General features: G+C 48.4%; 2 protein-coding genes across 5 annotated transcripts in view; one reads left to right on the forward strand and one right to left on the reverse strand.

Moving 5' to 3' along the window:
* CAMK1 (calcium/calmodulin dependent protein kinase I) overlaps window positions 1-25,267 on the forward strand; it is a 289,871-nt gene that overhangs the window by 35,013 nt on the left and 229,591 nt on the right. For 3 of the 4 annotated variants that reach the window (XM_083725011.1, XM_083725010.1, XM_083725012.1), the window contains 7 exons: window positions 103-229; window positions 973-1,048; window positions 2,325-2,437; window positions 2,766-2,844; window positions 4,886-4,973; window positions 5,973-6,069; window positions 7,662-9,415. In XM_083725011.1, the coding sequence (XP_083581137.1) occupies window positions 103-229; window positions 973-1,048; window positions 2,325-2,437; window positions 2,766-2,844; window positions 4,886-4,973; window positions 5,973-6,069; window positions 7,662-7,726 (645 nt within the window). In that variant the 3' untranslated portion in view covers window positions 7,727-9,415. Of the gene's footprint in view, window positions 1-102; window positions 230-972; window positions 1,049-2,324; window positions 2,438-2,765; window positions 2,845-4,885; window positions 4,974-5,972; window positions 6,070-7,661; window positions 9,416-25,267 lie in introns of those variants that run through there. The other variant, XM_083725013.1, reaches the window with a different exon arrangement.
* On the reverse strand, window positions 9,576-24,874 carry OGG1 (8-oxoguanine DNA glycosylase). The gene is made up of 7 exons (XM_083724855.1): window positions 24,589-24,874; window positions 21,209-21,582; window positions 20,406-20,585; window positions 18,575-18,756; window positions 15,729-15,876; window positions 14,086-14,135; window positions 9,576-11,649 (listed from the first exon to the last, which is right to left on the reverse strand). Exons 1-7 carry the CDS (start codon window positions 24,831-24,833, stop codon window positions 11,542-11,544), a joined length of 1,287 nt encoding a protein of 428 aa, XP_083580981.1. The 5' UTR covers window positions 24,834-24,874; the 3' UTR covers window positions 9,576-11,541.

The following is a 25,267-nucleotide window of genomic DNA, read 5'->3' on the forward strand; positions in this document are numbered from 1 at the left end:
AAGTATGGGATTAAAAAAAATGCTTTAAATAAATTGTTACTTGGAGCTCTAATCTGACAATATTTATCTCCCTCTTTCCTCCCTGCTCTCCGCCCTTGTTAGCCCGAAAACCTGCTCTATTACAGTCTGGATGAAGATTCCAAGATCATGATTAGCGACTTTGGGCTGTCAAAGATAGAAGGCTCAGGAAGTGTCATGTCTACGGCATGTGGGACTCCAGGATATGTGGGTGAGCTAAAGAGGTTTCTTATTTCACCCCCCCCCCCGCCCCAATTGAGAAGAGTGGATCTGGTTGACAAAGAAAATCACTGCATGCCCTGAGGGGGTTTTTATGAGGAGGTGGGGCTACAGTTTGCCTCCAGCTTGCCGGACAGGAGAGGCGTATTGAGTGCCTTTCTAAATATGGATAGCACTTCAGTGTAGGAAAAAGCATGTAAATCCAGTGTACAGTGGTACCTCAGGTTACATACGCTTCAGGTTACATACGCTTCAGGTTACAGACTCCGCTAACCCAGAAATAGTGCTTCAGGTTAAGAACTTTGCTTCAGGATGAGAACAGAAATCGGGTTCCGGTGGCGCGGCAGCAGCAGGAGGCCCCATTAGCTAAAGAGGTGCTTCAGGTTAAGAACAGTTTCAGGTTAAGTACGGACCTCCGGAACGAATTAAGTACTTAACCTGAGGTACCACTGTACTTTGGTGAGAATGTCACTTAGGGATGAAATAAGTTTGGAGAAGACTTACAAGTTGGGGTTGTGGAAGGTGGAAATCTTTACAAGGCAGAGATTGCTGGCATGGCGAGTGTGTGTGTGTGTGTGTGTGTGTGTGTGTTCCTGGGAGAGCAAGCCTTTAGAAAGAAATCCCTAGTACAAGGGTTGCATTTCCCCATCTGTCCACAAATGACATTTGGGCAACAGGGAATTCCCATCTCTAATGGTCACTTTCTTCTTCTTTTTCCCCTTGGGTCTGGTCCAGCTCCTGAGGTGTTGGCACAGAAGCCTTATAGCAAAGCGGTGGATTGCTGGTCTATTGGAGTCATCGCTTACATCTTGTACGTACTGAGTTGAATTGAGATGGCGGTGGGCCTGGAGCCAGATGACCTGCCTCCTATTGCTCCTGAATTCACATATGCAAAGGGAGTCCTAGCCAGCTAAACACTGGACACTCCCTTCCACTCTTCTCCTTCCACGGTGCTTCTGGCACCACAAAGCTACTTTTGCACGTTCATTTTTGGGCCTTTCATTTCTCCTTTACGGACAGCTTGAAGTTTCATAATATTGTCCCCCACGAAGGCCTACAACTCAACCATCAGACCCACCTCTAACCCTTTACCCCCACAGAGGGTACATCCCCTATTGGGGATTATTACTGTATTTTTCTGTGTATAACACGCCCCTGTGTATTTTGGGGGACTCGAAATTTAGAAAATGGAGGGGGGTGTGATTGTCCAGAGTTGTTGAGCTTTTGATAGGGGGGAATGCCCAGAGTTTTGGAGCTTTTTTGGGGGGGGGGGGGGTTAGCTGAAAATCGCTTGCCAGACTGTCCAACGCTGCAACGCGCACACGTCGCATAACCCAACAATCGCCTGCCCGATTGCCGCAAGCAGCCGCCATTTGCCCGCCCAATCAACAGCAGCCCTTGCCGCACCTACCAATCACCCGCATCATCACCACTCACAATCTCCTACTCGCAGAAGCGACAAATCCCTGGTCACCACTCTGCACTACCCGTGTATAAGATGACCCCAAATTTTTGACACTGTTTTATCAGAAGAAACCCTTGACTTATACATGGAAAAGTACAGTACTTCATTCCGGCTACAAAAGCAAAAAAAAAGAGAGATGCCATCACAAAACAAACAAAAACGGTGCAACTGCTGTTATCAGGGCCAGGCAAAGACATTTTGGCACCTGAGGCGGACCCAGAAAGGGCTTCCCCTCTCTCTGCCAGTGGACCCAGAAATGGCTCCCTCTCTCACCACCAGGGAACAAGGGGTCAGGGGAGATTAACTTCAGGAAAATGGAGGGGAAGGAAAGATCAATTTTGGACTCTGCAGCCCAAGTGAACCTTGCCACCTGAGGTGGTTGCCTCACCTTGCCTCATAGGTGGGCCGGCCCCAACAGTGATTCTACCCCTCTAATCCCCTGGTCAGGAAGTTAACCTGTCTTTTTTCTTCTTCTCTCCCCTCACTTTCCAGTCCATTTATCTCAGTTCCCCACATTCTTTTGCTCCTTCACAGCCTATATATTTATTTCCAACTCTCCCCGTTGTATATTGCCATGCCTTCTGAGTGTCACACATGCCCTGTCCCCACTTTCTCCCCTCAGACTGTGTGGCTATCCCCCCTTCTACGATGAGAACGACACAAAGCTCTTTGAGCAGATCCTGAAGGCCGAATATGAATTTGACTCCCCCTACTGGGACGACATATCAGAATCAGGTGAGGGAAAGGAAATGGTGGCCGTCTGAATGCCAGTGCTAGAACCAAGGCACATATTGTGCATATTTGTTGTGTTTTTTTAACTGCTGATTTGATCAAATCTATTGCTTGATTTTAATCAGTATTTTCTTGCAGGTATTTTAGATCGCTTTATCTAAACAGCTTAGTGGGCTTTTAAAAAAATTAATAAATTGGTAGATAACTCTCATTAATTAAAAATAATAATAAATGGAATCAAGTGGATCTGTGCTGTGGGAGGAGGGCATTGGCACCGCTCACTGGCTTGCTTGCTAACTCAGGCCCTCATTCACTTCCTTTCTCCTCTCAGCCAAAGATTTCATCCAGCATTTAATGGAGAGAGACCCTAAGAAACGCTTCACCTGTGAGCAGGCACTACAACACCCGTGGTAAGGAGGAATTCACACCCCATCATCCATTTGGCTGGCTTTCAGCAAGCCGGGGGTCTCTTGGCTCCTGTTGTCCAGTTGTAAAAGGCAAGTAAGGGGGAGACCAGCCTGGCCAAAGAAGGAGCAGCTGCAGGAAGTTTGATTTTTCCTTCCTCCTCCCTGTCCGAAAGATCATTAAGCTCCAGCTGTCCGGTGCCCTGGGACTGCGGAAGCAAGAAGAAAGGGCACGTTGGCTACCATTCATTGGCCAAAGGAACAAGGGGTGCCAATTGCAATTTGAGCAGGAATACCAGCCAAGAAAATGAGCCTGGGCTGAACTGGATGTAAAAGCCCTTTTATAGCTCACCATTTTATTCCAGCGTTGGAGAACCGATCTCTCCCCTCTGCCTTTTCCCTCCACTTGCCTTTCCTTGGGTGTCATTTATTTTCAGTTTGCAAGCCTGATGGTAGGACCTCTCTCCCTCCCTCCTAAATTGATGGGAGACGATCATTGTCTTTGTCATTGGCGTTCAAAAAAAATACAATGGAAGAAATAGGGAATATAATGCTGCGATCTTGCGCCCACTTGAGAGTAAGCCTCTCATTGTACTGTGGTACCTTGGTTTAAGAACAACTTGGATTAAGAACGCTGCAAACCCGGAAGGTGTTTTGCTTTGTGAACTTTGCCTTGGAATAAGAACATGTTCCGCTTCCTGTTGAGTGTGTTCCATTTGTAAATTGAGTCCCCCGCTGCTGTGGGAAAGTATGCCTTGGTTTAAGAAGGGACTTCCGGAATGGATTAAGTTTGTAAACCAAAGTACCACTGTACTCCCATCGTACCTGATGAGAGTTGTAGCCCCAAATATCTGGATGGCATTGGTTTGGAGAAGGCTGACCTGCAGGCTTGGCACCAGGTGAACTGATTGGAACAGGAATTCCCTTAGGTCCTGTTCTTATTGGGAACTCACATCGCCGGGAATGGTGGAGGCATCTACAGTGGTGCCTCGCAAGACGAAATTAATTCGTTCCGCACGTTTTTTCTTCTTGCAAGTTTTTCGTCTTGCGAAGCACAGTTTCCCATAGGAATGCATTGAAAATCAATCAATGCGTTCCTATGGAGACCGCTTGCCAGGCTGGCGGTGCGGAGAAGGGCTTTTCTCCCCACCACAAGCCTTCAGGACAGGTACGGGAACAGAGGGGAAGGCGTGCAGCGCTTCTCCTCTGTTCCCGGGGCTTGCGGTGGAAGGAGGGTTTTTCCTCCCCACGCCAACATTCAGAACAGCATTCTGAAAGTTGGCGGTGGGAAGAAAAACCCTCCTCCCACCGCAAGTCTTCAGGACAGCCTTCCGAAGGCTGGCGCAGGGAGAAAGTCTCTCCGCCCCACCGCCAGCCTTCGGAGCAGCCTTCCGAAGCCTGGCGGGGGGAGGAGGTCTCTCCGCCCCACCGCCAGCCTTCGGAGCAGCCTTCCGAAGCCTGGCGGGGGGAGGAGGTCTCTCCGCCCCACCGCCAGCCTTCGGAGCAGCCTTCCGAAGCCTGGCGGGGGGAGGAGGTCTCTCCGCCCCACCGCCAGCCTTCGGAGCAGCCTTCCGAAGCCTGGCGGGGGGAGGAGGTCTCTCCGCCCCACCGCCAGCCTTCGGAGCAGCCTTCCGAAGCCTGGCGGGGGGGGAGGTCTCTCCACCCCACCGCCAGCCTTCGGAGGAGGTCCGAGGACAGTGGGGAAGACGCGCTGCGCTTCCCCGCTGTCCCGGAGATTTCCCTATGGGCTTTCGTCTTGCGAAGGAAGCCCATAGGGAAATTCGTTTTGCGAAGCGCCTCCAAAACGGAAAACCCTTTCGCCTAGCGGGTTTTCGTCTTGCGAGGCGTTTGTCTTGCGGGGCACCACTGTACTGGTATTTCAATGCTTTGTATAGATGCCTTGTATAGATGTTGATCTTGGGATCCTGGTGGGTTGACATGGTGAAATATGGTCCTTTTAAAGTATAGGGGTCCCGGACCATGGAAGGCTTTAAAGGCCAAAGGCATTCCTATGGGGCGTGTTAATAAGAACCAATCTTCCTTCCAGGATTGCTGGAGACACTGCACTAGATAAGAACATCCACCAGTCAGTCAGTGAGCAGATCAAAAAGAATTTTGCCAAGAGCAAGTGGAAGGTAAGGGCATGGCCTGCAGAGAAGCAGTCGGTGGGTGCTTTTACCCACAAACCTTAAATCTGTCGCTGCTCAAATGTGTCCCTGCAATGTGAATGCAAAGCCTTTGTCCGCCAGAATATATGTTTGTTCTTTGCCTTAGTATAACCTTTACCAAGGATATTCACTTGTAGCATGTGAGAGTCTCTTGCATATTTTTAGTATTTAATATACAGCTGTATGGATAGATACATAAGGGACGCAGGTGGCGCTGTGGGTTAAACCACGGAGCCTAGGGCTTGCCGATCAGAAGGTTGGCAGTTCGAATCCCCATGACGGGGTGAGCTCACGTTGTTCGGTCCCTTTACCTTTTACCTGTATGGATAGGGTTTTTTGTATTATTGATTTTATGATTATTTCTAACTGTTCCTGCTAAGTTTTTTTATGGGGGGGGGGAATCATTACACTTACTGTTCATTTGCTATGTTGTGAACTTTGGCGCAATTTTGTGGAACGGTGGCATACAAATTAAGCAGATGGGGATAGTAACCTCCCTCAAAATCTCCTAGGAACTCCAATTTGTTGAAGCTGTTTAGAATTTTGTTTTGAGATTCCTATCTATCCCCATCCCAGGAATGCCCTGGAGAAAGGAAGCAACTTATTGATCTAGTTTAGGTCCGTAGTGCAGATATACTTTTATAGTAAACACAGCTGAGAATAGATATTTGCAGTCTCGAGTTTCCTTCGTGCCAACAGTTAGGGGAAAAGAAGAAAGGCTTTCATTTTCTGTTTGTCTCATTTGCCACACAGGCTGCATACAAACCATACATTTAAAGACGTGACTCCCCCCACCCCAATAATTCTGGGAAGTGCAGTTTAACCCCACACAGAGCTACAAATCCCAGCAGCCGTAAACTACAGTTCCCAGGATTCTTTGGGGGGAAATGATGTGCTTTAAGGGAATGGGGTGTACATCTCTCCCATCTTTGACAGCAATCTGCTTTTCTTTTTTGTCCTACACAGCAAGCCTTCAACGCAACTGCTGTGGTCAGGCATATGAGGAAGCTACAGCTTGGGACCAGCCAAGATGGGCCTGGTCAAGCCATGCAGGAGAGCAATGGTGAGAGGCTGGGAATGGCCTTTGGTGCTGCAGGGTATTCCCCTCCATGTACTGTGGTGACACCAGTATAGAGCCGAAACAGATTTTCTCCTCAAGACCTTCGTTGGTGAATCTTGATATTCACTATTGGCTGGTGGTTATATTTGTGTTTGGTATTTGCCAAGGTTTGATCTTACTATTTGATATCCCGCCTCTGCCCCCGCCGCCCCAGATACACTGACAAATCCTAGGCGTTTGAATTCTGAGGTAAAATTTCGCCTCAGTGTTGACATTCTGCATTTGGAACTCGAATGGCTAAATTGAAAGCAGTGAGTGATGTCAAGTTAAATACACATGAAAGCTTGTATCCCTTTGACTCCAATCTCATCCCCGCCTTCCTGTTAACAAACACACTTTCTCCAAAACTTGAGGATTTCCTCTCCTCTTTTTCCATTTATTATTTGGGACAGAATGGCAGTAAATTGGTATAAATGGTTGTAAGGGCTAGCAGTTTCAAAGGCGCATGACCTGTATTCAGGCATATGCTGTTCTGTGGCCTCATGAACTGGCTATGCATCAACAGCTTTCCTCAGTTGCTTCTCTGTGATACCCTCACACTTGACTTAATGTTCCCTCCCTCACCCTTTGTAAGGTTTTATTCCAGTGTGGGGGATCCTTTGGACACCCTTTGGACGTTTTTCCAGACTACAACTCCCATCATCCCTAGCTACTGGCCGGGGCCGATGGAAGTTGCAGTCCAGCACCTGAAAGGCCACAAGTTCCCTGTCTTTGTAACTCCCTCTTTTCCCGCCATTTATAGCTTCTGCCATCTAGTGATGGCAATGTCAGAAAACGGGAAAAGGCAACTCCCATTTCCTTCCTAGTGCCCCTGAAAACTCACTCCTGTTTGCTTTGTCCAGGGAGCCACTGCCTGGCCTTTCCTGAGCTAGAAAATAAGGAAAATGTTTTGTTGCTCCACCAATTACTGTTGTCCGAAATTCAGCAAATTTAGTATTTGTCTGGGAAGGATGGGTGGGCTTGTGGAGAAGGAATGGGAGGATTTGGGAGTAGGATGTGGGTGAAGGAGGATGTTACAGCTTGTTTTGAAACTAAACTGTATTTTCCCGTGTGTGTGTGCGTGTGCGCGCGCTTTATATCAAAATTAAACACGTTAACTGCTTTCCACACTTCTTTTTATTAAAAAAAATAGTTTACATGCTTTGAACACAATATGAACACACCTAAATTGGGTATATTGATTAACCTTTGGGGGCAGTTCCCCCTCCCTCGCTTCACCTTACAGTTTGGCCAGAATCAATGAGAAGCCATTTGGGTGGCATGGCAGTAGCAACTTAGGCATGGTCTGTTAGGGATTCCCTTTACGACTGCTGAAAAATAAGGCTTTGCTCACAGCTGGGATTCCCTGTAAACACAAAAGTATTAAGGTGCTATATATAACCTAGTGCAAAAGCCTATCCTTTGTAGTATGCTGACCAGAAGATAGCTGCTAGGCAGCTTTGCCTCGCTGGCTTTGTGCTGTGTTTGTTGTGTTGTTGTGTTGTGCTTGTAGTACCAGTTAGCCCAGTCCTGACAGTCCCTTTTCTCTTCGGCAGGCTCAGCTTCCAGTAGCAGCGAGGAATCCTTGGGGAATGGTTCTCACCGTCAGATGCGGGACTGAACGTTCCCCAGCGGACAGAGGACACAGATAGCGGTGCCAGGATCAACCCACTGTGGGGCGGGTGGCCAAAGCCCCACTCTGCTGTGCTACGTGGAGCCAGGGAAGGGTCTGGGACTGCCCCACACCCCTCCCAATTAAGTGTGGCTGAGCCCCACCGCAGGGAAAGCTTCCCTTGCTAAGCCACGCCCTCCTGAACCTGGACATGGGGCCTGATCCTTCATAAGCCACACACTTCTCTGAAGATGCTTCTTCTTCTTCTTTTCCTTCTTCTTCTCTCTCTAACACAGAGAAGCCAAATGCTGGCCGCAGCCAGCCAGCTCTGTCTGTGCCCTATGCTGACCCCCTACCCAAGCTGACAATGTCGTCCTCCTCCTTGCCCAATCATGTGGTGTTGTCTAGGAAAGACCACACAGTGGTCTGCTCAGGCTCTCTGCAGCAGCTGTCAAGGTGGAGCTTGAGGATGCCTCACCGCCCCCCATAAAAACCCTAACCAAGTCCCCTACTCAAATCATATCACCTCCAGCCAACAAGCAGGTTCACAAAGCGCGAGCCTGCAGCGCTTATAACTCTAGATCACCCTAATCATGTCACGAAGGAAAACAAAAGCTGCTTGTGGAACCTTCACAATTTGATCTTGAGGCGCGCCTCCCGATATGTGCATTTCCGCTGTTGAGAAACGTGAAGCTAGATTGAAAGGCCGTTTCAATCTTCTGGTGTCATTTGGCTGTCTGTGGGCGAGGACACGTTATTTTTTAAGAGTGGTGGTTTGATAGAACCACAGCTACCCTTGACACAGATGTACGTTATATATATATATATATATATATATATATATATATATATATATCCAGGTATAGATGGGAGAGAAACAGTTTAGCTGACTTTCCGTATGGTTCCGGTTGAACTATGGGGAAAAGGGAACTGTGTTTGGGTACCTTGTCAGCTACTGCCCATGGCCCATACCGTACCATTGGCCTCCAGAGCAACCCTGCAGCTGTTTTTAAAATGCTTTGTGTTTTGTATTTTTCTTTTTGCGGGGGGGGGGGTCAGGGAAGAAGGAGCGCGCTTGCAGAGATACACGTATGCCTCTTGTTTTTCTAAAACAACGCTGAACCTTGGGGCAGCCTGTCTGGAGTAGAAGGGGGAAGGCAAGGTTGAACAGTTGTTGAAACACCGTTTCGGCACGGGAAGCAACACGCCGATGCAGGATTCGGCTTGTTGGGCCGTTTGCAACGCCAGTTGCCAAAAAGGGAAGCTCACACCGTAGACGATGCTCCCACTGAGGCAGCGCTTGAAGCGCTGGGTCTGTCTTCATCCAAGCTGGCCTTTGCACCACCCAACTGGCAGAACCAGGATTCTTCCCACTGTGTATAGAGTCCAGGCTTGCCCAACCTGGTGCCTTCTAGATGTTTTGGACGACAACTCCCATCCAACACAGCCAATGTCTAGAGGGTCGTGGGAGTTCTGTAGTCAACGTTCTCCAACAACGTTTGGAGAAGCACCAAGTTGGAAAAGACTGGCTTAGTCCCCTTCCCCTCTTGCTCTCCTGCCTGCTCTTGACGCTCACAGCTCCACATTTTGCGCCCATGTTCTCTCTGTCTCTGCACTCTCTTGGTTCAAGAGGACTTTCTAACTCGAAGTTTCTATTTTGTTGCTTGTTCTTGTATTAAAAAGGAAGAAAGCGCACAAGTCTTCATCTACCCTATCTGCGGGCAAAGGGGTGGGGGAAAAGAAGGGAGTGGCCGCTGATGCCCCCTGACCCAGCAACCAACCAAGGGCGGGGGGTCTGCACACACCTGGTAGTGTCTAGATCTGTTTCTAAAAGTGAAAGAAGGCTAGAAGCGGAGAGTTTTAGGAGGACACAACTTGTTTATTGTTATCGTTACAGCACCTCGAAGTCAGCTAAGCACTTTATAAAAGGGTAGAAATAAATAGGCAGGGGCGAAAAAGGCAGGGGCGGGTATAGGGAACTGTAGGTCAAATCGCTGGATGATTAAAAAAAAAACCAAAACAGGCCCGTGAGCCAGCTTTTCAAATCCTATGGATTTTGATGGGGAAGAAACAAGCACGCTTAAGTCTCTCCCAGTGAAATCAGCAGGATTTTAAAGGGCTTAGCTCTGGCCATAGAGCATTCTCACGGTACAGGTTACAAAATATGATTTTAAACTCCACTATAGAAATGGAGGATGTTTTACCAAAACAAACAAACAAACAAAAATTGACGGAAAAGGACACTTCAGAATGAAAAACAAAGAGATATATTGAGCTACAGTGAATGTATTCAGAAACATTCCATATTAGTGGGAGGAAGAGAAAAGGGATAATAATATTTAATACAACAAGAGGTTTTAGGTTTTAGGTTCGAGCAGAAAAAAATATGAGGTGAATTAAAAGCCCAGACTAGAATAAAGGAAGAAAACTCAACTTAGGCCTGTTAAATAAACAAGACGAACGTTCCTTCAGATGAAGTCTATGTTGATGCAAAAGCCAGAGGGGTGAATGTGTTGGTAGATGTTTATGGATGCATATAGTTTGGGAGGGGGAAGACGGCCTGCTTTTCAAGGCCAGAAGGTACTTCTTCCGCGGTTGGAATATAATATGAAGCCAGAAGGGAGGCAAGAGGGGAGCTTCTTGGGCTGGGCTTCGGCCCAAATGGCAGCCATTTTTAGTGTCTGGAATACCAGCAAACAACCTGGCGTTCTCTGCTATCCCCACCTTGACAGCGGGTGGCTAGTCCTCTCCCTAGAAAGCTGATCACCAGCAAAACACAATAACCCCAGTTCAACTAAAACTGGTCCTGATAAGTCGCACAACTGTCTCTACTCAGAAATAAATCCCACTGGGTTCAATGGGGCTTACTCCTGGGTAAGCATGCCTGCAATTTCAGCCTTGGTCCCTCTGGAAGCAAGGGGACTTGAGTTCATTACAAACTTGTTCCTCAGGCCCAGCAGAGTGTATTTTGCTGCACAAACTGATGTCTGGCAGGCAGTGGGAATTCCTTAATCCAACCAGCAGCGAGGGTTTTGCCATCGCAGAGCACATGCACAAAGACACCGTTGTATCTATGTATATACAAACATGTACATTTACAAGTTACGTACAAAATGAGAGCGCCGTGGAGCTCCCTTTCGCACGCGCACACAACTTAAAATCTCATTTCAAAGGACACTCTAGCCTAACTTTTAAACCACACCTAGATTAAAGTTTAATAGGGCCCACTGAAGTTGCTAAGCATGGTGGGATCTGGGAAAACCGCCACCAGCTAGTTCCCCACTTCCCCACCCAATGTGTCAACAAGATCACAGATATCGATGAGACTCCAGCCCTCAGCAGCTGGCCTTGAAGTCTACCTGTCACACATCCATTATGTGGAGAAATACTTTTTGAAGTGAGGTAACTCCTAGGTCTAGGTCTATAGAACCAAGACCCTGGTTCTGGTAAGTAGGGACTCTGAATTGGGAAACCCAAAGGCCTGAACTGAGAAACCGGCCTACGCCACACTTAATACTGTACCCCAAAGCCAAAGCAAATGACCAAAGCCACAGGAACAAAACAAAACGAAAAAAAAGGAGATTCTATTCTATAATACATTGCGGTTACACATCAAGCTTACAACCACCACAAGAGACCCCTGGTGGAAAAAAGACAACAGCAGTTTAACTAAGAGGAGAGCCCCACAGCACACCAGCCTGCCTCTCTTTCTGGCAGCCCCTGTTCTTGGTGTGGATGTTCCTGTGCCTCTCCAGCCCTGTAGGGGACATGGTTTTTCTTACTTGCCCAAGCCAGGCACACAAAACAGGAGGCTGTGGGAGAGGTTACGACGTCAAGGTGGGAAGGGTGCTCCTGGCAACTTTGACACAGCGGTGCTTGGCATCCGGATCAGAAGATTCCTGGTACTTTCGTAGATCGGCGCAAAAAAGAACCTGGCGAGGGAGGGCAGAGAGTCAGAATTGTGGGGGGAAACAAATGTTTACGAAAGGTGGTTTGGAAATAGGCCCCCCAAGAGAGGAGGAAGCCGGTTTCTGTGTGAGCCAGGTAAGAGTTTTGCCAGCTGTGTCAGAAGAAGCAAATGTCAATTACCATATTTTTTGCTCTATAAGACGCACCAGACCACAAGACGCACCAGACCACAAGTTTTTGGAGGAGGAAAACAAGAAAAAAAATATTCTGAATCTCAGAAGCCAGAACAGCAAGAGGGATCACTGCGCAGTGAAAGCAGCAATCCCTCTTGCTGTTTTGGCTTCTGGGATAGCTGCGCAGCCTACATTCGCTCCATAAGACGCACACACATTTCCCCTTACTTTTTAGGAGGGAAAAAGTGAGTCTTACAGAGCAAAAAATACGGTATACACAAATTGGCAATTTTACACTGAGGCCAAGACAAAACAAAAACAGGCCTAGAGGCAAAAAGGCTGTGTGCACAAATGCACCATTCAGACCAGTTTAAAACAGGACAGGTAAGCATACCTTAGATTAGCATCTACTGGGCTGTGTATTATTTTGTCTGTATATACAGACTGAAAGAAGAAACGTCTTCACGCAACATTTTGATTAATTTGGAGAACATACTGCCACAAAACCGAGGGGTGGCCACCTGAGTCAGAAAGCTTTAAAAGGGAAACGGGTAATTTGGGACGGTGGGTCTATTATTCCTTCTAATGGCCAATTCAAGCAAGATGTTCTGATCGCTACGACTCGGAAGCAAGAGGGAGGTCCACTGCAGGCCCCAGAGAATCCTTGGACTTGCAGAGGCACACAGGGAAAAGAGACAGCCACCACATCTCTCCCGCACGCATGGATAAAAGGGGAAAGACAACTTGGAGGAGGCGGGGAAAGCGAGGAATAGAGGAGGCAGAGAAGAGTTGGGTAGAAGGTGACATGCAGGCAGAGGGACCTGGAACAGCGAAAACACGGGACAAAAACATGCTGGTCCCAGTTGTCAATGGCTGTTCTCCATGTTAGCTAACGTTCAGAGGAAGTATTCCACAAAAATTGCAATGACTGGGGAGCAGTGGCAGAGCTTCGTGCTCCGGCACCGGGGGGGGGGGGAGGAGGGGAGAGCAGGAAGGGAAGGGGCTGGCGCGCATCCCTGGGGTGTGGCACGCCACCTGCGGGGGCATGGCACCCAGTGCGGGTGGGGGGGTAGCCGTGATGGTACCCCACCGGGATCACGCTGCCGGGGGCGGTGTGCTCTCTCCACACCCCTCTTCCTCCACCAGTGCTGGGGAGGAGTGGGGAGAGCTATCACCTCCAAGCCCTGCTTGCGAGCTTCCTAGGACCACCTGGCTGGCCATTATGGGAAGGAAGATGCTAAACCAGGTGGACATTGGGTCTGGTCCAGCAGCTCTCTTCTTATGTGGCTCCAATCTGGTGGAACGCTCTGTCACAAGAGACTAGGGCCCTGCAGGACTTGACATCTTTCCACAGGGCCTGCAAGACAGAGCTGTTCCACCAGGCCTTTGGCCAGGGCGCATCCTGACTCCCTCCTCTGGCAATCCGCACAGAACTCTAGCCCAAAGGTTGCCATTAATCTGATTGGAATTATTTTTATAATGAAATGATTTTAGTATGTTGTATTATTTTACTGTTGTTAGCCGCTCTGAGCCCGGCTTCGGATGGGGAGGGCGAGATATAAATAATAATAATATTATTATTATTATTATTATTATTATTATTATTATTATTATTATTATTTTAACATAGCCCAGAATAAGGCCCGAGGGACTTGTTTATCTGGCCCGCAGCAACCCCTGCCACCCACTGCCACCACCTGCTCCTACCGGCGCTGTGCAGCTGCCCACTTCTGGGCTAGAGGAGCATCGGCAATAGCTTGTGCGCATGCGCAAGCATTATTTGCACATGCGCAAGCATTATTTCCGGTGCACATCCAGGTCGGAGGAGGCCCGTTCACATGTGCACAAGCTATTTCTGGTGCTCCTCCGACCTGGAAATGCGCCGGAAATAGCATATGCACATGCATATGGGCACGCACTCCCCCGCCCTCCGGCCTGCTGTGTGATCGGCACTGGAGACACCGGCCCGAGGCGCGGTAAGTTTGCTGACCCCTGGCCTAGATGAAGTAAATATTCCCCTACAAGTCGCTGTGGCAAGAAAAGCTGGATCAGATTTACTTAACTGTTTCTGCTTCTGAGATAATCCCCAGACATTGACCATTCACTCTGATGCCCTTAAAAAAAAAATCAACGAAAGCTAGGATTCTTACAATTCTGAATTACTTTACCCTCAAGCCGATTCCTGCAGTTGGACGATCTAGCTGTTCTTGTGTGTTCCCTTCTCATGCATGGCCTTGCACAAAGCCGCAGAAGAAAAAGAAGAGGATTTTCCACTCATTTACTCACCGCTTGTGCCCATCCAGCATATGGTCCCCACAGGCTCCGGAAGAAATTCCCTGAAGGCAGAGCAGTCAAGAGGGCAGCCTTAGTGAGTTGGAAGGCAACAAGCTGCCTTGACAAGGGAGTGGATTCACACAACCAATTCTTCAAAGGAAGCTCCCTTATACCAAGCAAGACCCATTGGGTCCATCTAGCTGCGTACTGTCTTCCTTGCCTCTCCAGGATTGGATAAAACATGTGACTTTCTGCACTCAAAGCAGGTGTTTTACCGCCAAAACATGGTGATGTCTCTCCCTTGGCTCGCATTGGCCAGAATGCTTCCTATCTACACGGATGTTCCCACCCCCATTCTGAAGATTAGAGCCCTAATCTCTTTACTGCCTCTCCTGGTATGTCCCACGGAGGACCTTACAGTCTTCAAACAAAAATATCTTGGAGGTCCCAGGCCACAGGGAGGTTAGGCTGGCCTCAACCAGAGCCAGGGCTTTTTCGGCTGTGGCCCCGATCTGGTGGAACACTCTGTCACAAGAGACTAGGGCCCTGCGGGACTTGACATCTTTCCGCAGGGCCTGCAAGACACAGCTGTTCCACCAGGCCTTTGGCCAGGGCACAGTCTGACCCCCTCCTTTGGTAATCCTCACAGAACTCTAGCCCAATGGTTGCCATTAATTTGATTTTGAATTGATTTCAAAATGAATTAATTTTAGAATGCTGTGTTACTTTTATTGTTGTTAGCTGCTCTGAGCCCCGCTTCGGCTGGGGAGGGCGGGATATAAATAAAATTTTATTATTATTATTATTATTATTATTATTATTATTATTAGGAGAGGAGTTCCCTGACAGACCATAGTGAGCACTTGCAGCAATTGGCAATGATTGGTTCTAACTTGTTCCATAACTGAAAGGGCTCTGCTGCCCACTGCTTTTTGGGAGGAAGGCGAGAGTGAGTTTGAGAAGTTGCAACTGAGCAGCCACAGTTGAGTGGCATCTCAGCAAACCATTAACCCCTCTATTTGATGGAGCATCCGCAAGCCTCTGGGCCTCGAGCAAGCGAATTGTGTATTTTCTGGCGCTTTTTTGAAGTAGTGGGCATTGCTGCCCACTTTGTCATCGTCACCTTGTTTTAAAGTTATGCCGGCAGTATACAGCAGCAAGCAGTGGGACCTAAAGGTAAAGGTAAAGGACCCCTGGACAGTTAAGTCCAGTCAAAGGAGACTATGAGGTTGCTGTGCTCATCTCACTTTCAGGCCAAGGGAGCTGGCGTTTGTCCACAGACAGCATTCCGGGTCATGTGGCCAGCAGAACTAAACAGCTTCCGGCTCAATGAGACTCTGTGACGGAAGCCAGAGCACACAGAAACTCCGTTTACCTTCCCGCCGCAGCGGTACCTATTTATCTACTTGCACTGGTGGGCTTTCGAACTGCTAGGTTGGCAGGAGCTGAGACAGAACAACGGGAGCTCACTCTGTTGTGGGGATTCGAACTGCCGACCTTCCAATCAGCAAGCCCAAGAGGCTCAGTGGTTTAGACCACAGCGCCACCTGCTGTGGCAAGGGTCCCAATGTGGAATGCAAGTCTGAGGTTGCATTCTGAACCGAAATCCAGGAAGGGTTCACAAGAGGCAGGCACCTGACCCCACTGGCCCTCACCGATCTCTCGGTGCACCCGCTCAGTCACACTGCGGGCTCCCATGCCGAGCTCTTGGCCGTAGTAGCGCTTGGCAACCTGCCATATATGGGTGTCCACCGGCACGGCCTCCGCCTTGTCCAGAGACATGAGACACACGCAGTCGGCCACCTGCAAAGGGAAGCGAAGAAAATTGCACCACGATAGCGGCCCTTGTTTGCCGTTGCTGGAGGACACACAGCTACAAACAGGCAGCCGGGTGTCAAAGTTCAAGCAGTCCCCTGCCCTACCACACTCCAGCCCTTGTGCCATAGTTATGTATTCATTCGTTCACTCCCTTCAAAATGTTGTAAGAGAGCCAGTGTGGTGTAGTGGTTAAGAGCGGTAGACTTTTAATCTGGGGAACCGGGTTCGCGTCTCCGCTCCTCCACATGCAGCTGCTGGGTGACCTTGGGCTAGTCACACTTCTTTGAAGTCTCTCAGCCCCACTCACCTCACAGAGTGTTTGTTGTGGGGGAGGAAGGGAAAGGAGATTGTTCGCCGCTTAGGGTAGTGATAAAGCGGGATATCAAATCCAAACTTCTTCATCTATCTATCTATCTATCTATCTATCTATCTATCTATCTATCATCTATCTATACAGTTGCTTATAATATTTATAAAAACATTTTCTAATGTCTGCAGGTTTCTCTACCGATTTTCCTTCTGTAACAATGTTTGTAATAGTACTTTGTTTTTGTCTCTTTTTTAGTTGCCAGGCTAGTAATTTCCCACATTTATTTGCAGATTCAAAGTTTCTTTGTCTCATCCTTCTTATCTTCCATTCAATTTCTTGATTTACTAACTGCGAATATTGAACCTGTAGGGCTTTAATTTCTTTTTGGATCTGCATGCTATAACTTGACTCTTAATTTACACTGGCTTGCTTTACACCAGTTTCTTGTGCATAGGATTGCTCCCCTAATAATTATTAAATTATCAGTGTGGTGTAGTGGTTAAGAGTGGTAGACTCGTAATCTGGTGAACCGGGTTCGCTTCCCCACTCCTCCACATGCAGCTGCTGGGTGACCTTGGGCCAGTCACACTTCTGTGAAGTCTCTCAGCCCCACTCACCTCACAGAGTGTTTGTTGTGGAGGAGGAAGGGAAAGGAGAATGTTAGCCACTTTGAGACTCCTTAGGGTAGTGATAAAGTGGGACATCAAATCCAAACTCCTCTTCTTCTTCTATAACCTATAGTTATGTATTCATTTGTTCACTCCCTTCAAAATGTTGTAAGCTACCTTTTAGGATCAAACCCGTCTAAGGTGTTCCCCAGCGTATAAATTCACAGTAATAAATTCATAATAAATTGTAAACCACGTCACAACATTAGCACACAGCAAGAACCAGCAGTAATAAGTGGGGTAGGAGAGCTTGAAAATACCAATATATTTCACAGCTGGCAACCAATGCCAAGATATACATCAGTACGACTCCCCCCAATATGGCCATAAAACCTTAATTCTCTTCCCCTTTAATCAGCAAAATGAGGCATCCTTAAGGCCTATCAGTACATGAATGAGAAGCAAATTTCAAATACATTAATATTCAACTCTGGGAGGCTTAGTTTGGTCAGAAGCCAGTATATTTGAAGGAGCGTCTCCACCCCCATCATTCGGCCTGGACACTGAGATTGAGTGCCGTGGGCCTTCTGGCGGTTCCCTCACTGCGAGAAGTTACAGGGAAGCAGGCAGAGGGCCTTCTGGGTAGTGGCATCCAGATGTCAAAAAGAACAACAACTACCAGACTTTCAGAAGACATCTGAAGGCAGCTCTGTTTAGGGAAACTTTTAATGCTTGATGCATTACTGTATTTTAATATTTTGTTGGAAGCCGCCCAGAGTGGCTGGGGAAGCCCAGCCAGATGGGTGGGGTATAAACAAACAAACAAACAAACAAACAAACAAACAAACAATAATTTATACACTTCCAGAATTAATGCTAAATACTGTATATTAAAAGGTAAAGGTACCCCTGCCCGTACGGGCCAGTCTTGCCAGACTCTGGGGTTGTGCGCCCATCTCACTCAAGAGGCCAGGGGCCAGCGCTGTCCGGAGACACTTCTGGGTCACGTGGCCAGCGTGACATCGCTGCTCTGGCGAGCCAGAGCCGCACACAGAAACGCCGTTTACCTTCCCGCTGGTAAGCGGTCCCTATTTATCTACTTGCACCCGGAGGTGCTTTTTGAACTGCTAGGTTGGCAGGCGCTGGGACCGAGCAGCGGGAGCGCACCCCGCCGCAGGGATTCGAACCGCCGACCTTTCGAACGGCAAGTCCTAGGTGCTGAGGCTTTAACCCACAGCGCCACCTGCGTCCCAAAAATACTGTATATAAAAATACTGTATATTACTTCTGGTAAATGAGCCACCATAGCTGCTAGAGGGCTGTGAAAATTTGCATTCTGGGCTTTTTAGACTCGTCTACCCATGTATTATATGAAACCAAAGGGGCATATTGGTTGCCAGATGTGTGGTTCCGCCCCCAGCTCTCCTACCCTACTGTAACACAAACAGGAACAACATTCAGAAAGATCAATAAAATAAAATACAACTACTGTTAACATTATCAACACCATCTTTAAACTTGTTAGTTTCCAATTGACTCCAATTGACTTACAACGCACTGAAAACATAAAAATACAATACGCCATAAAAGCGGAATGAAACAAACCCTGTAAAAGCCACGGGAACCTTTGGTAGCACGCTTAGTAGCTAAACAACATCATATTGCATGGGAAACCCCAAGTCTTTACCTGGCACCCAAAAGATGTTAACGGAGGCGCTAGGTGGGCAATAACAACAGAGGGATAAGGTGCCTAATTTGTACTCACCTTGGCTCCCACTCCAGGCAGCGTACACAAGGCGTGTCGAGCCTGTTCATAAGGAACGGCTCTCAACTGCTGCAAGCCGGCAGCCCCACCAAGCGTCTTCAGAACAGCGCGGGCACTCTCGCTAACAAACCTCGCCCGATATCCGAAACCAAGGTCCCGCAGCCGGGCTTCTGTGTCTGCTCCTGCAACAGGACACCCAAAGAAGGATGGCAGCCTTTTGAAGAAACTGTTACGGTCGTCTAGAGAAAGACGCATGTCCGGCAGCCATTATTATTTCCTAGAAGAAATGGCTAACACAACATTGGTCAATTAACCAGTCCTCTAAAAGAAAAGATGAGCACACAGCTTACAGGTCAGCTACGAAGCAATGCCACTGTAACATGCATGCTCCACATCCCAAAAACAAATACAGTGGTACCTCGGGTTAAGTACTTAATTCGTTCCGGAGGTCCGTACTTAACCTGAAACTGTTCTTAACCTGAAGCACCACTTTAGCTAATGGGGAATGGGGCCTCCCGCTGCTGCTGCTGCACCGCCAGAGCACGATTTCTGTTCTCAACCTGAAGCAAAGTTCTTAACCTGAAGCACTATTTCTGGGTTAGCAGAGACCGTAACCTGAAGCGTAAGTAACCTGAAGCGTATGTAACCCGAGGTACCACTGTATATTAATCCCTTGTATTTATGGAACCTATTTATCGACACCGTAATGAACCAACGTATGCTTGAGGGAAACAATAAGTTTATCTATTTATATATATACTACATAGGTCTGCAACCTTAATTATATATTTTTATTATTTTGATATTGTTGTTTTCCTGTTTTTCTAATGCTTTTAATGTATTTTTTTCTTTTTCTCTTCTCTTCTCTTTCTTATTTACTTTAACTCACTGAAATACTCTCAATAAAACACAAATAAGCAAACAAAATTAATTCTGTGTATCCAGCTGGAATTTTTTATAGGCTATCCTTTCCTAACCCTCAGGAGATTTATCCTGCTTAAATCAACATTAAGGCAAAAAGGCAAAGGGCCCCTGGACGGTTACGTCCAGTCAAAGGCGACTAGGAGTGTGGTGCTTGTCTCGCCTTTCAGGCCGAGGGAGCAGATGTTTGTCCGCAGACAGCTTTCTGGGTCATGTGGCCAGCAGGACTGACTAAATACATAAATAAATAAATAAATAAATAAATAAATAAATAAATAAATAAATTAATAATAATAATAATAATAATAATAATAATAATAATAATTTTTTATTTATACCCCGCCCATCTGGCTGGGCTTCCCCAGCCACTCTGGGCGGCTTCAAAAAAATATATTAAAATACTGTAATACATCAAACATTAAAAGCTTCCCTAAACCACTTCTGGTGTAACGAAACACCGTGACGGAAGCCAGAGTGCACAGAAATGCTATTTACCTTCCCGCCACAGCGGTACCTATTTATCTAATTGCACTGGTGTGCTTTCAAACTGCTAGGTTGGCAGGAGCTGGGACAGAGCAACGGGAGCTCACCCGGTTGCGGGGATTCGAACTGCTGACCTTCCGATTGGCAAGCCCAAGAGACTCAGTGGTTTAGACCACAGCGCCACCTGCTCCCTTTTTAGTCTCTCAAAAGAATGTCAGCCAATCCTCCACAGAAGGCCCCTTTGGATAATTCCATACATTAGCGATCTCAGTTTCTGAGGCGGTCAATAAATTTGCCGTCTTTCATTGTTCCAGATACTCAAGAAGCAGCACCAACAAAGGAAGCGGGTAAAAGCTACTTGAGGCTAAGTTTTCATAGCATTTCACCATATTCCATGCTCAGTTGTTAAGGGACAGAGCATCCTTACCTGCCATTGCCTGCAGTGAGGGGAAGGCGTGGTACGTCTTGGTGTCCAGCTGACAGAGGCGGCGCCCAAAGACCTGGCACAGATGCTGGATCATGTTGGTGATGCGCGACAAGTGGTTGTTGGAGGTGCAGATGAAGGAGAAGAGGCATTCTACGGGGTCCTGTCGCAGCACCCGCACCCCTGAGAAGAAAAGAGGGTGGGAGGGAGGCAAGGTCGTATTTATGGGACCACCTCTCCTGGTATGCCCCGCAGAGGACCGTAAGGTCCATGAATAATCATAGTTTAGAGGTCCTGGGTCCTAAGGAAGTCAGATTAACCTCCACCAGGGCCAGGGCCTTCTCAGTGATGGCTCCGACCTGGTGGAATGCTCTGTCCCATGAGACCAGGGCCCTGCAGGATTTAACTTCCTTCCGCAGGGCCTGTAAGACAGAGCTATTCCGCCTGGCTTTCAATTTGAACTTAGCCTGATCTTTTATTCCCCTTCCTTCCCTTCCCCTCCCCTTTTATGAAGATTACCTGCTCTGGGATCCCACAGCTAATTCTCCCCTGGTCTCCTCACTGGCCCAAATAGGACTAATTTAGCCAGCTAGCCCTGGTGATTATCTAATGTTTATTGGATGGATTTCCCCCCCTAAATTGATTTTTGAATTCTGAATTTATTATTGATGTTTTAAACTGTATTTTATGTGTGGGTGAACTGGGAAAACTGCCCCCTCTCCTCTCTCTCTTCCATCACATAAGTTATCCTTCGCTCGTGCCACCACAGTTAATCGAGTTGAAATGCCACCCTGAACCTCACCTACCTGGGAACTTGATGGCCACTTCTCGGAAGTGAGAGTCCACATAGGACCAGCCCTGGTACAACGCAGACAAGTTGACGTGCAGCTGGAAATAATCCTGGAGGATCTGCGAGGGAGTCAGCCCATCCGTCCCCCGGACCAGCTCTCCTGACAAATGCCCACCTGGGCGCTCGCTGGTACCAGCCCGGATGGCTTCGGGCTGTGCCTGCTTCCTGCCTTTCTTCAGCGGTGGCTCAGAGAGGCCGTCTTCTTCTCTGCTGCCATCCTCCTTCTCCTCTTCATGAAGCGTGTACCAGAGCTGTTCTTCTGACTGGGTGAGGGTCCAGACACGGCCTGCCAACACACCAGTCCAGTAGCCAGGGCTGGTTTCGGACCACCTGAGAGAAACGCAAGGCTAATTAGCAGCAGGGACAGACCGACTGGTTTGGAGAAGCTAACCTAGGCCTTCCTCTGCCTTTCCCCTTATGCTCCAGAAGGTGGCAAGACCTGTATCTTTGGAGTCACAAGTCCCGTCACAACCTCACAGCCACAGAACCATAGAGCCATGCTTCATTATCCTACAGTACACTTCCACCAGCTATGGTGGTACCTCAGGTTAAGAACTTACCTTCTTGCTCTATAAGACGCGCCAGACCACAAGACGCACCTAGTTTTTGGAGGAGGAAAACAAGAAAAAAAATATTCTGAATCTCAGAAGCCAGAACAGCAAAAGGAATCGCTGTGCAGTGAAAGCAGTAATCCCTCTTGCTGTTCTGGCTTCTGGGATAGCGGCGCAGCCTGCATTCGCTCCATAAGACGCACACACATTTCCCCTTACTTTTTAGGAGGGGAAAAATGAGTCTTATAGAGCAAAAGATACGGTATGTCTGTTAACTCCAAGGTGTCTCCTCTGGGCAGGACTAGTGATGGATACAATCCAATGTACAGTGGTACCTCTGGTTACGTACTTAATTCGTTCCGGAGGTCCGTTCTTAAGCTGAAACTGTTCTTAACCTGAAGCACCACTTTAGCTAATGGGGCCTCCCGCTGCTGCGCGATTTCTGTTCTCATCCTGAAGCAAAGTTCTTAACCCGAGGTACTATTTCTGGGTTAGCGGAGCCTATAACCTGAAGCGTATGTAACCTGAAGCGTCTGTAACCCGAGGTACCACTGTACATGACACCTTGTCTCACACGCACGCTCTTCTGACATCAAATGCGTCCCCCAAACTGCAAAAAAATGGCTCCCTTATTAACTTTCTATTCAGCATTGTATCCTCCCAGTTGTAGCAGCCCAAAGGGATAAAAACATCCTAGATGGGTGATGTTCTGGGCTCCTGTGATCCTTCACAAAGGAATTTAAAGAACTGAGAAAGATTTGCTTATTCTACTTTATGAAGTCGTGCATTTGATTAGAAGCAGGATGTCTGCGGTTTTTTAAAAGAACTGAATGAAAACACTATTGATCAATAATGCAGACTTTTGGAAGCTGCGTAATGAGACCATCTGGCTCTGTAGTGGTAGGAAGTAGCTTCCCACAGTTTCACAAACGGTTCACGGTTTCCCTACCTGGAGATGCTGGAGGATAAAAACACAACAAGAGGTCTATTGGATCAGGCCAAAGGCCCATCTAGTCCAGCATCCTGTTCACACTGTGGCCAACCAGAAGCACTCTCCCCTCCTGTGCTTTCCACCAACTGATATTCAGAAGCATCACTGCCCAACAATGGAGGTAGAACATTTCCACTGTGGCTAGTAGCTGCTGATAGCCCTCTCCTCTAATCCTTTTTCACAGTCATCCAAGTTGGGGGCTGCCACTAACAGCCAGATGTCCACTGGAAGCCCACAAGCAGGTCCCTAGCCCATAGCACTGTTCCTACTTGTGATTCCCAACAACTAGTATTTGGTGACTTACTGCCTCCCACAGTGGAGGGAGAGCAGAGCCATCACGGTTAGCAAGATTTGAACTTGCAACCTTCCTCAAGCAATGCATGCACTCTGCCACACAGACAGATATACCCCTCTGACATATCACAGCCAGCATTCGAAATTCACCAGGCACATTTTGCATTTGGCTATCAGCCACTCACAACCAAGCAAAGACGCTCAGGTGCTGGGATGGTGCCTGATGTTTCCACCCCCTGAAGATGCTTCCCTGGGGATCCTTGGATCTTGATGGTTTTCACACACTAGCAACACATCCTGTAGAATTCTATCTGTGCAGTCAGATAGATGAATGTCAGGAAGCAAAAAGTCGTATTGAAAAATACAGCTTTCAAGCCGTCTGGCCCCCAAAGGGCAGCTAGGCATTCCGTTTCAGCGACTGCAACCCTGGTTTAACCTGGTTTAACCCTGGTGCCTAGTTTTTATATATTGTATAGTCGTACCTTGGTTGTCGGACACCTTGGTACTCATACGTTTCGGCTCCGAAACGACTGAAAACCGGAAGTGAGTGTTCCGGTTTCTGAACATTTTTATGGAAGCCGAACATCTGGTATGGCTTCCACTATTGTTTCTGGGCACCTGCGCAATTGGAAGTCAATCGAACGGACTTTGTGAACACATTCTGTTCAAAAACCAAGGTACGGCCATTTTAACGCTCATCACAGCTGCTTTCCACAGATGGTTGTGGAGAGCAGGAGAGAAGTGGAGTTAAAGTTGCAATCCTAACCTCACCTACCCGGGAGTAAGCCCCACTGAATTCAATAGGTCGTACTTCTGAGTAGACACTGTTGGAATCAAGGCTTTTTCCCCAGAGAGAACTCACAGGAGCTCAGTTCTGGCACCTCTCAGGTGGGCGCCATTCGTTGCCGTTCATGGTGACTTCCAGCACCCTTTTCTAGAAAAAAACAGCCCTGGTTAGAATTGTGCTGTAGCCCGCCAGTCTAAAAAAGTGTCCCTTTTTCCAAAGCGGATTGTCTCTCACCTTCCGAATTATTAAAAAAAGAGCAGCTGCCATAATAAGTAAGCAACCCATCCTTTGCAAGCCTGTGGCCAGGATGCATAGAATTTGCAGGTGAGGTTCCGTGGAGGAGACACAATGCTGCTTTGCTGAAAGCGCAATGCAGAGCCATCGGCAAGAGGGCAGAGCTGGCCATATTTATACATATATGGAGGATCTTTTTGTGCCTTTCGGACGCGCAGCTTCATCTCCATCTCCATGCCAACGAGGGGGGGGGGGGGAACTGCACTGCACAAGAGCCTTGCAGAAAGAGGAGAGAGAGAGAAGGTGGCAACCCGAGAGAGGGAGAACAGGCAAGGGGGGGGGGCAGCGAGAAAGCGGCACCTTGGAGATAATAATACAAGGGAGGGAGCAAGACATTGGCGGCGGGGGGGGTGGGGCGGGACCCCCTTTCTTAGCAGGCTGCCATTCCGCGCTCGGGAGCCGCCAGGGGGCGCACTAACCGGAAGGTCTGCCCGCCACAGAGCACCAGGTCGAGGCGGAGTTGGGCGCGCGGGCAAGGCAGGGAGCGCCAGGGGGTAGCGCGAGGCAGCGGGGCCGGGCGGGAGTCCATGCCGTTCCTTCTTCTGCTGCAGCTGCCGCCGCCTTCGGGGTGGACGCGGGGATGCCGCTCCTGCCGCCGCCGTTGTTGCAGCTGCAGCCGAGCGCCAGACCAGAGCAGCTCCGAAGAAGCCCGCAAAATCACCATAGAGTTGCTGTTGGTTTCCCTCCCCTCCCCCCCCGCGCTCCGCCAAGTTTGGAGGAGGGATCGCGCAGGGGTAGACGGAGCTCCGGCGCTGCCCGCTCTAGGCCGCTGGGGTATACTCTGTGGCTCGAGTGGGCGGAAGTACTGGCCCGGGAGGCGCCCCGTTCCTGCGCCTGGGAGTTGGGCGGGCGCCGCGAGCTAGGCCTCTCAGGAGAAACGGCCACAAAATGGAAGGGAGGGGAGGTTGCTTTCTTTCTCCCTCCTCCCCGCCCAGTTCAACACTATATATCTAGTAATATCTATAGACATTACACTCTGCCTGTTACACTATATGTATTTATCTGTATTTTGAGATAATGCTTTCTATATATTTTATCCATATGGCCACAAGATGGACAGATGATTGGGGAAGTCCTTTCTCTCTGCTTACCCCATTC

The sequence above is a fragment of the Podarcis gaigeae genome (assembly GCF_964106915.1).
Source record: "Podarcis gaigeae genome assembly, chromosome: 2".
NCBI classification, from domain to species: Eukaryota; Metazoa; Chordata; class Lepidosauria; order Squamata; family Lacertidae; genus Podarcis; species Podarcis gaigeae.

Bases quoted from the DNA above. Each gene is read 5' to 3' on its own strand.
- OGG1 (XM_083724855.1), bottom strand. From the start codon at position 24,833: ATGGTGATTTTGCGGGCTTCTTCGGAGCTGCTCTGGTCTGGCGCTCGG. The intron at 20,586-21,208 runs GTAGGTGAGGTT...TTTTCTTCTCAG, and splicing joins AGTGGCCATCAAGTTCCCAG to GGGTGCGGGTGCTGCGACAG. The intron at 11,650-14,085 runs GTGAGTAAATGA...CTCCCTCGCCAG, and splicing joins ATGCTGGATGGGCACAAGCG to GTTCTTTTTTGCGCCGATCT.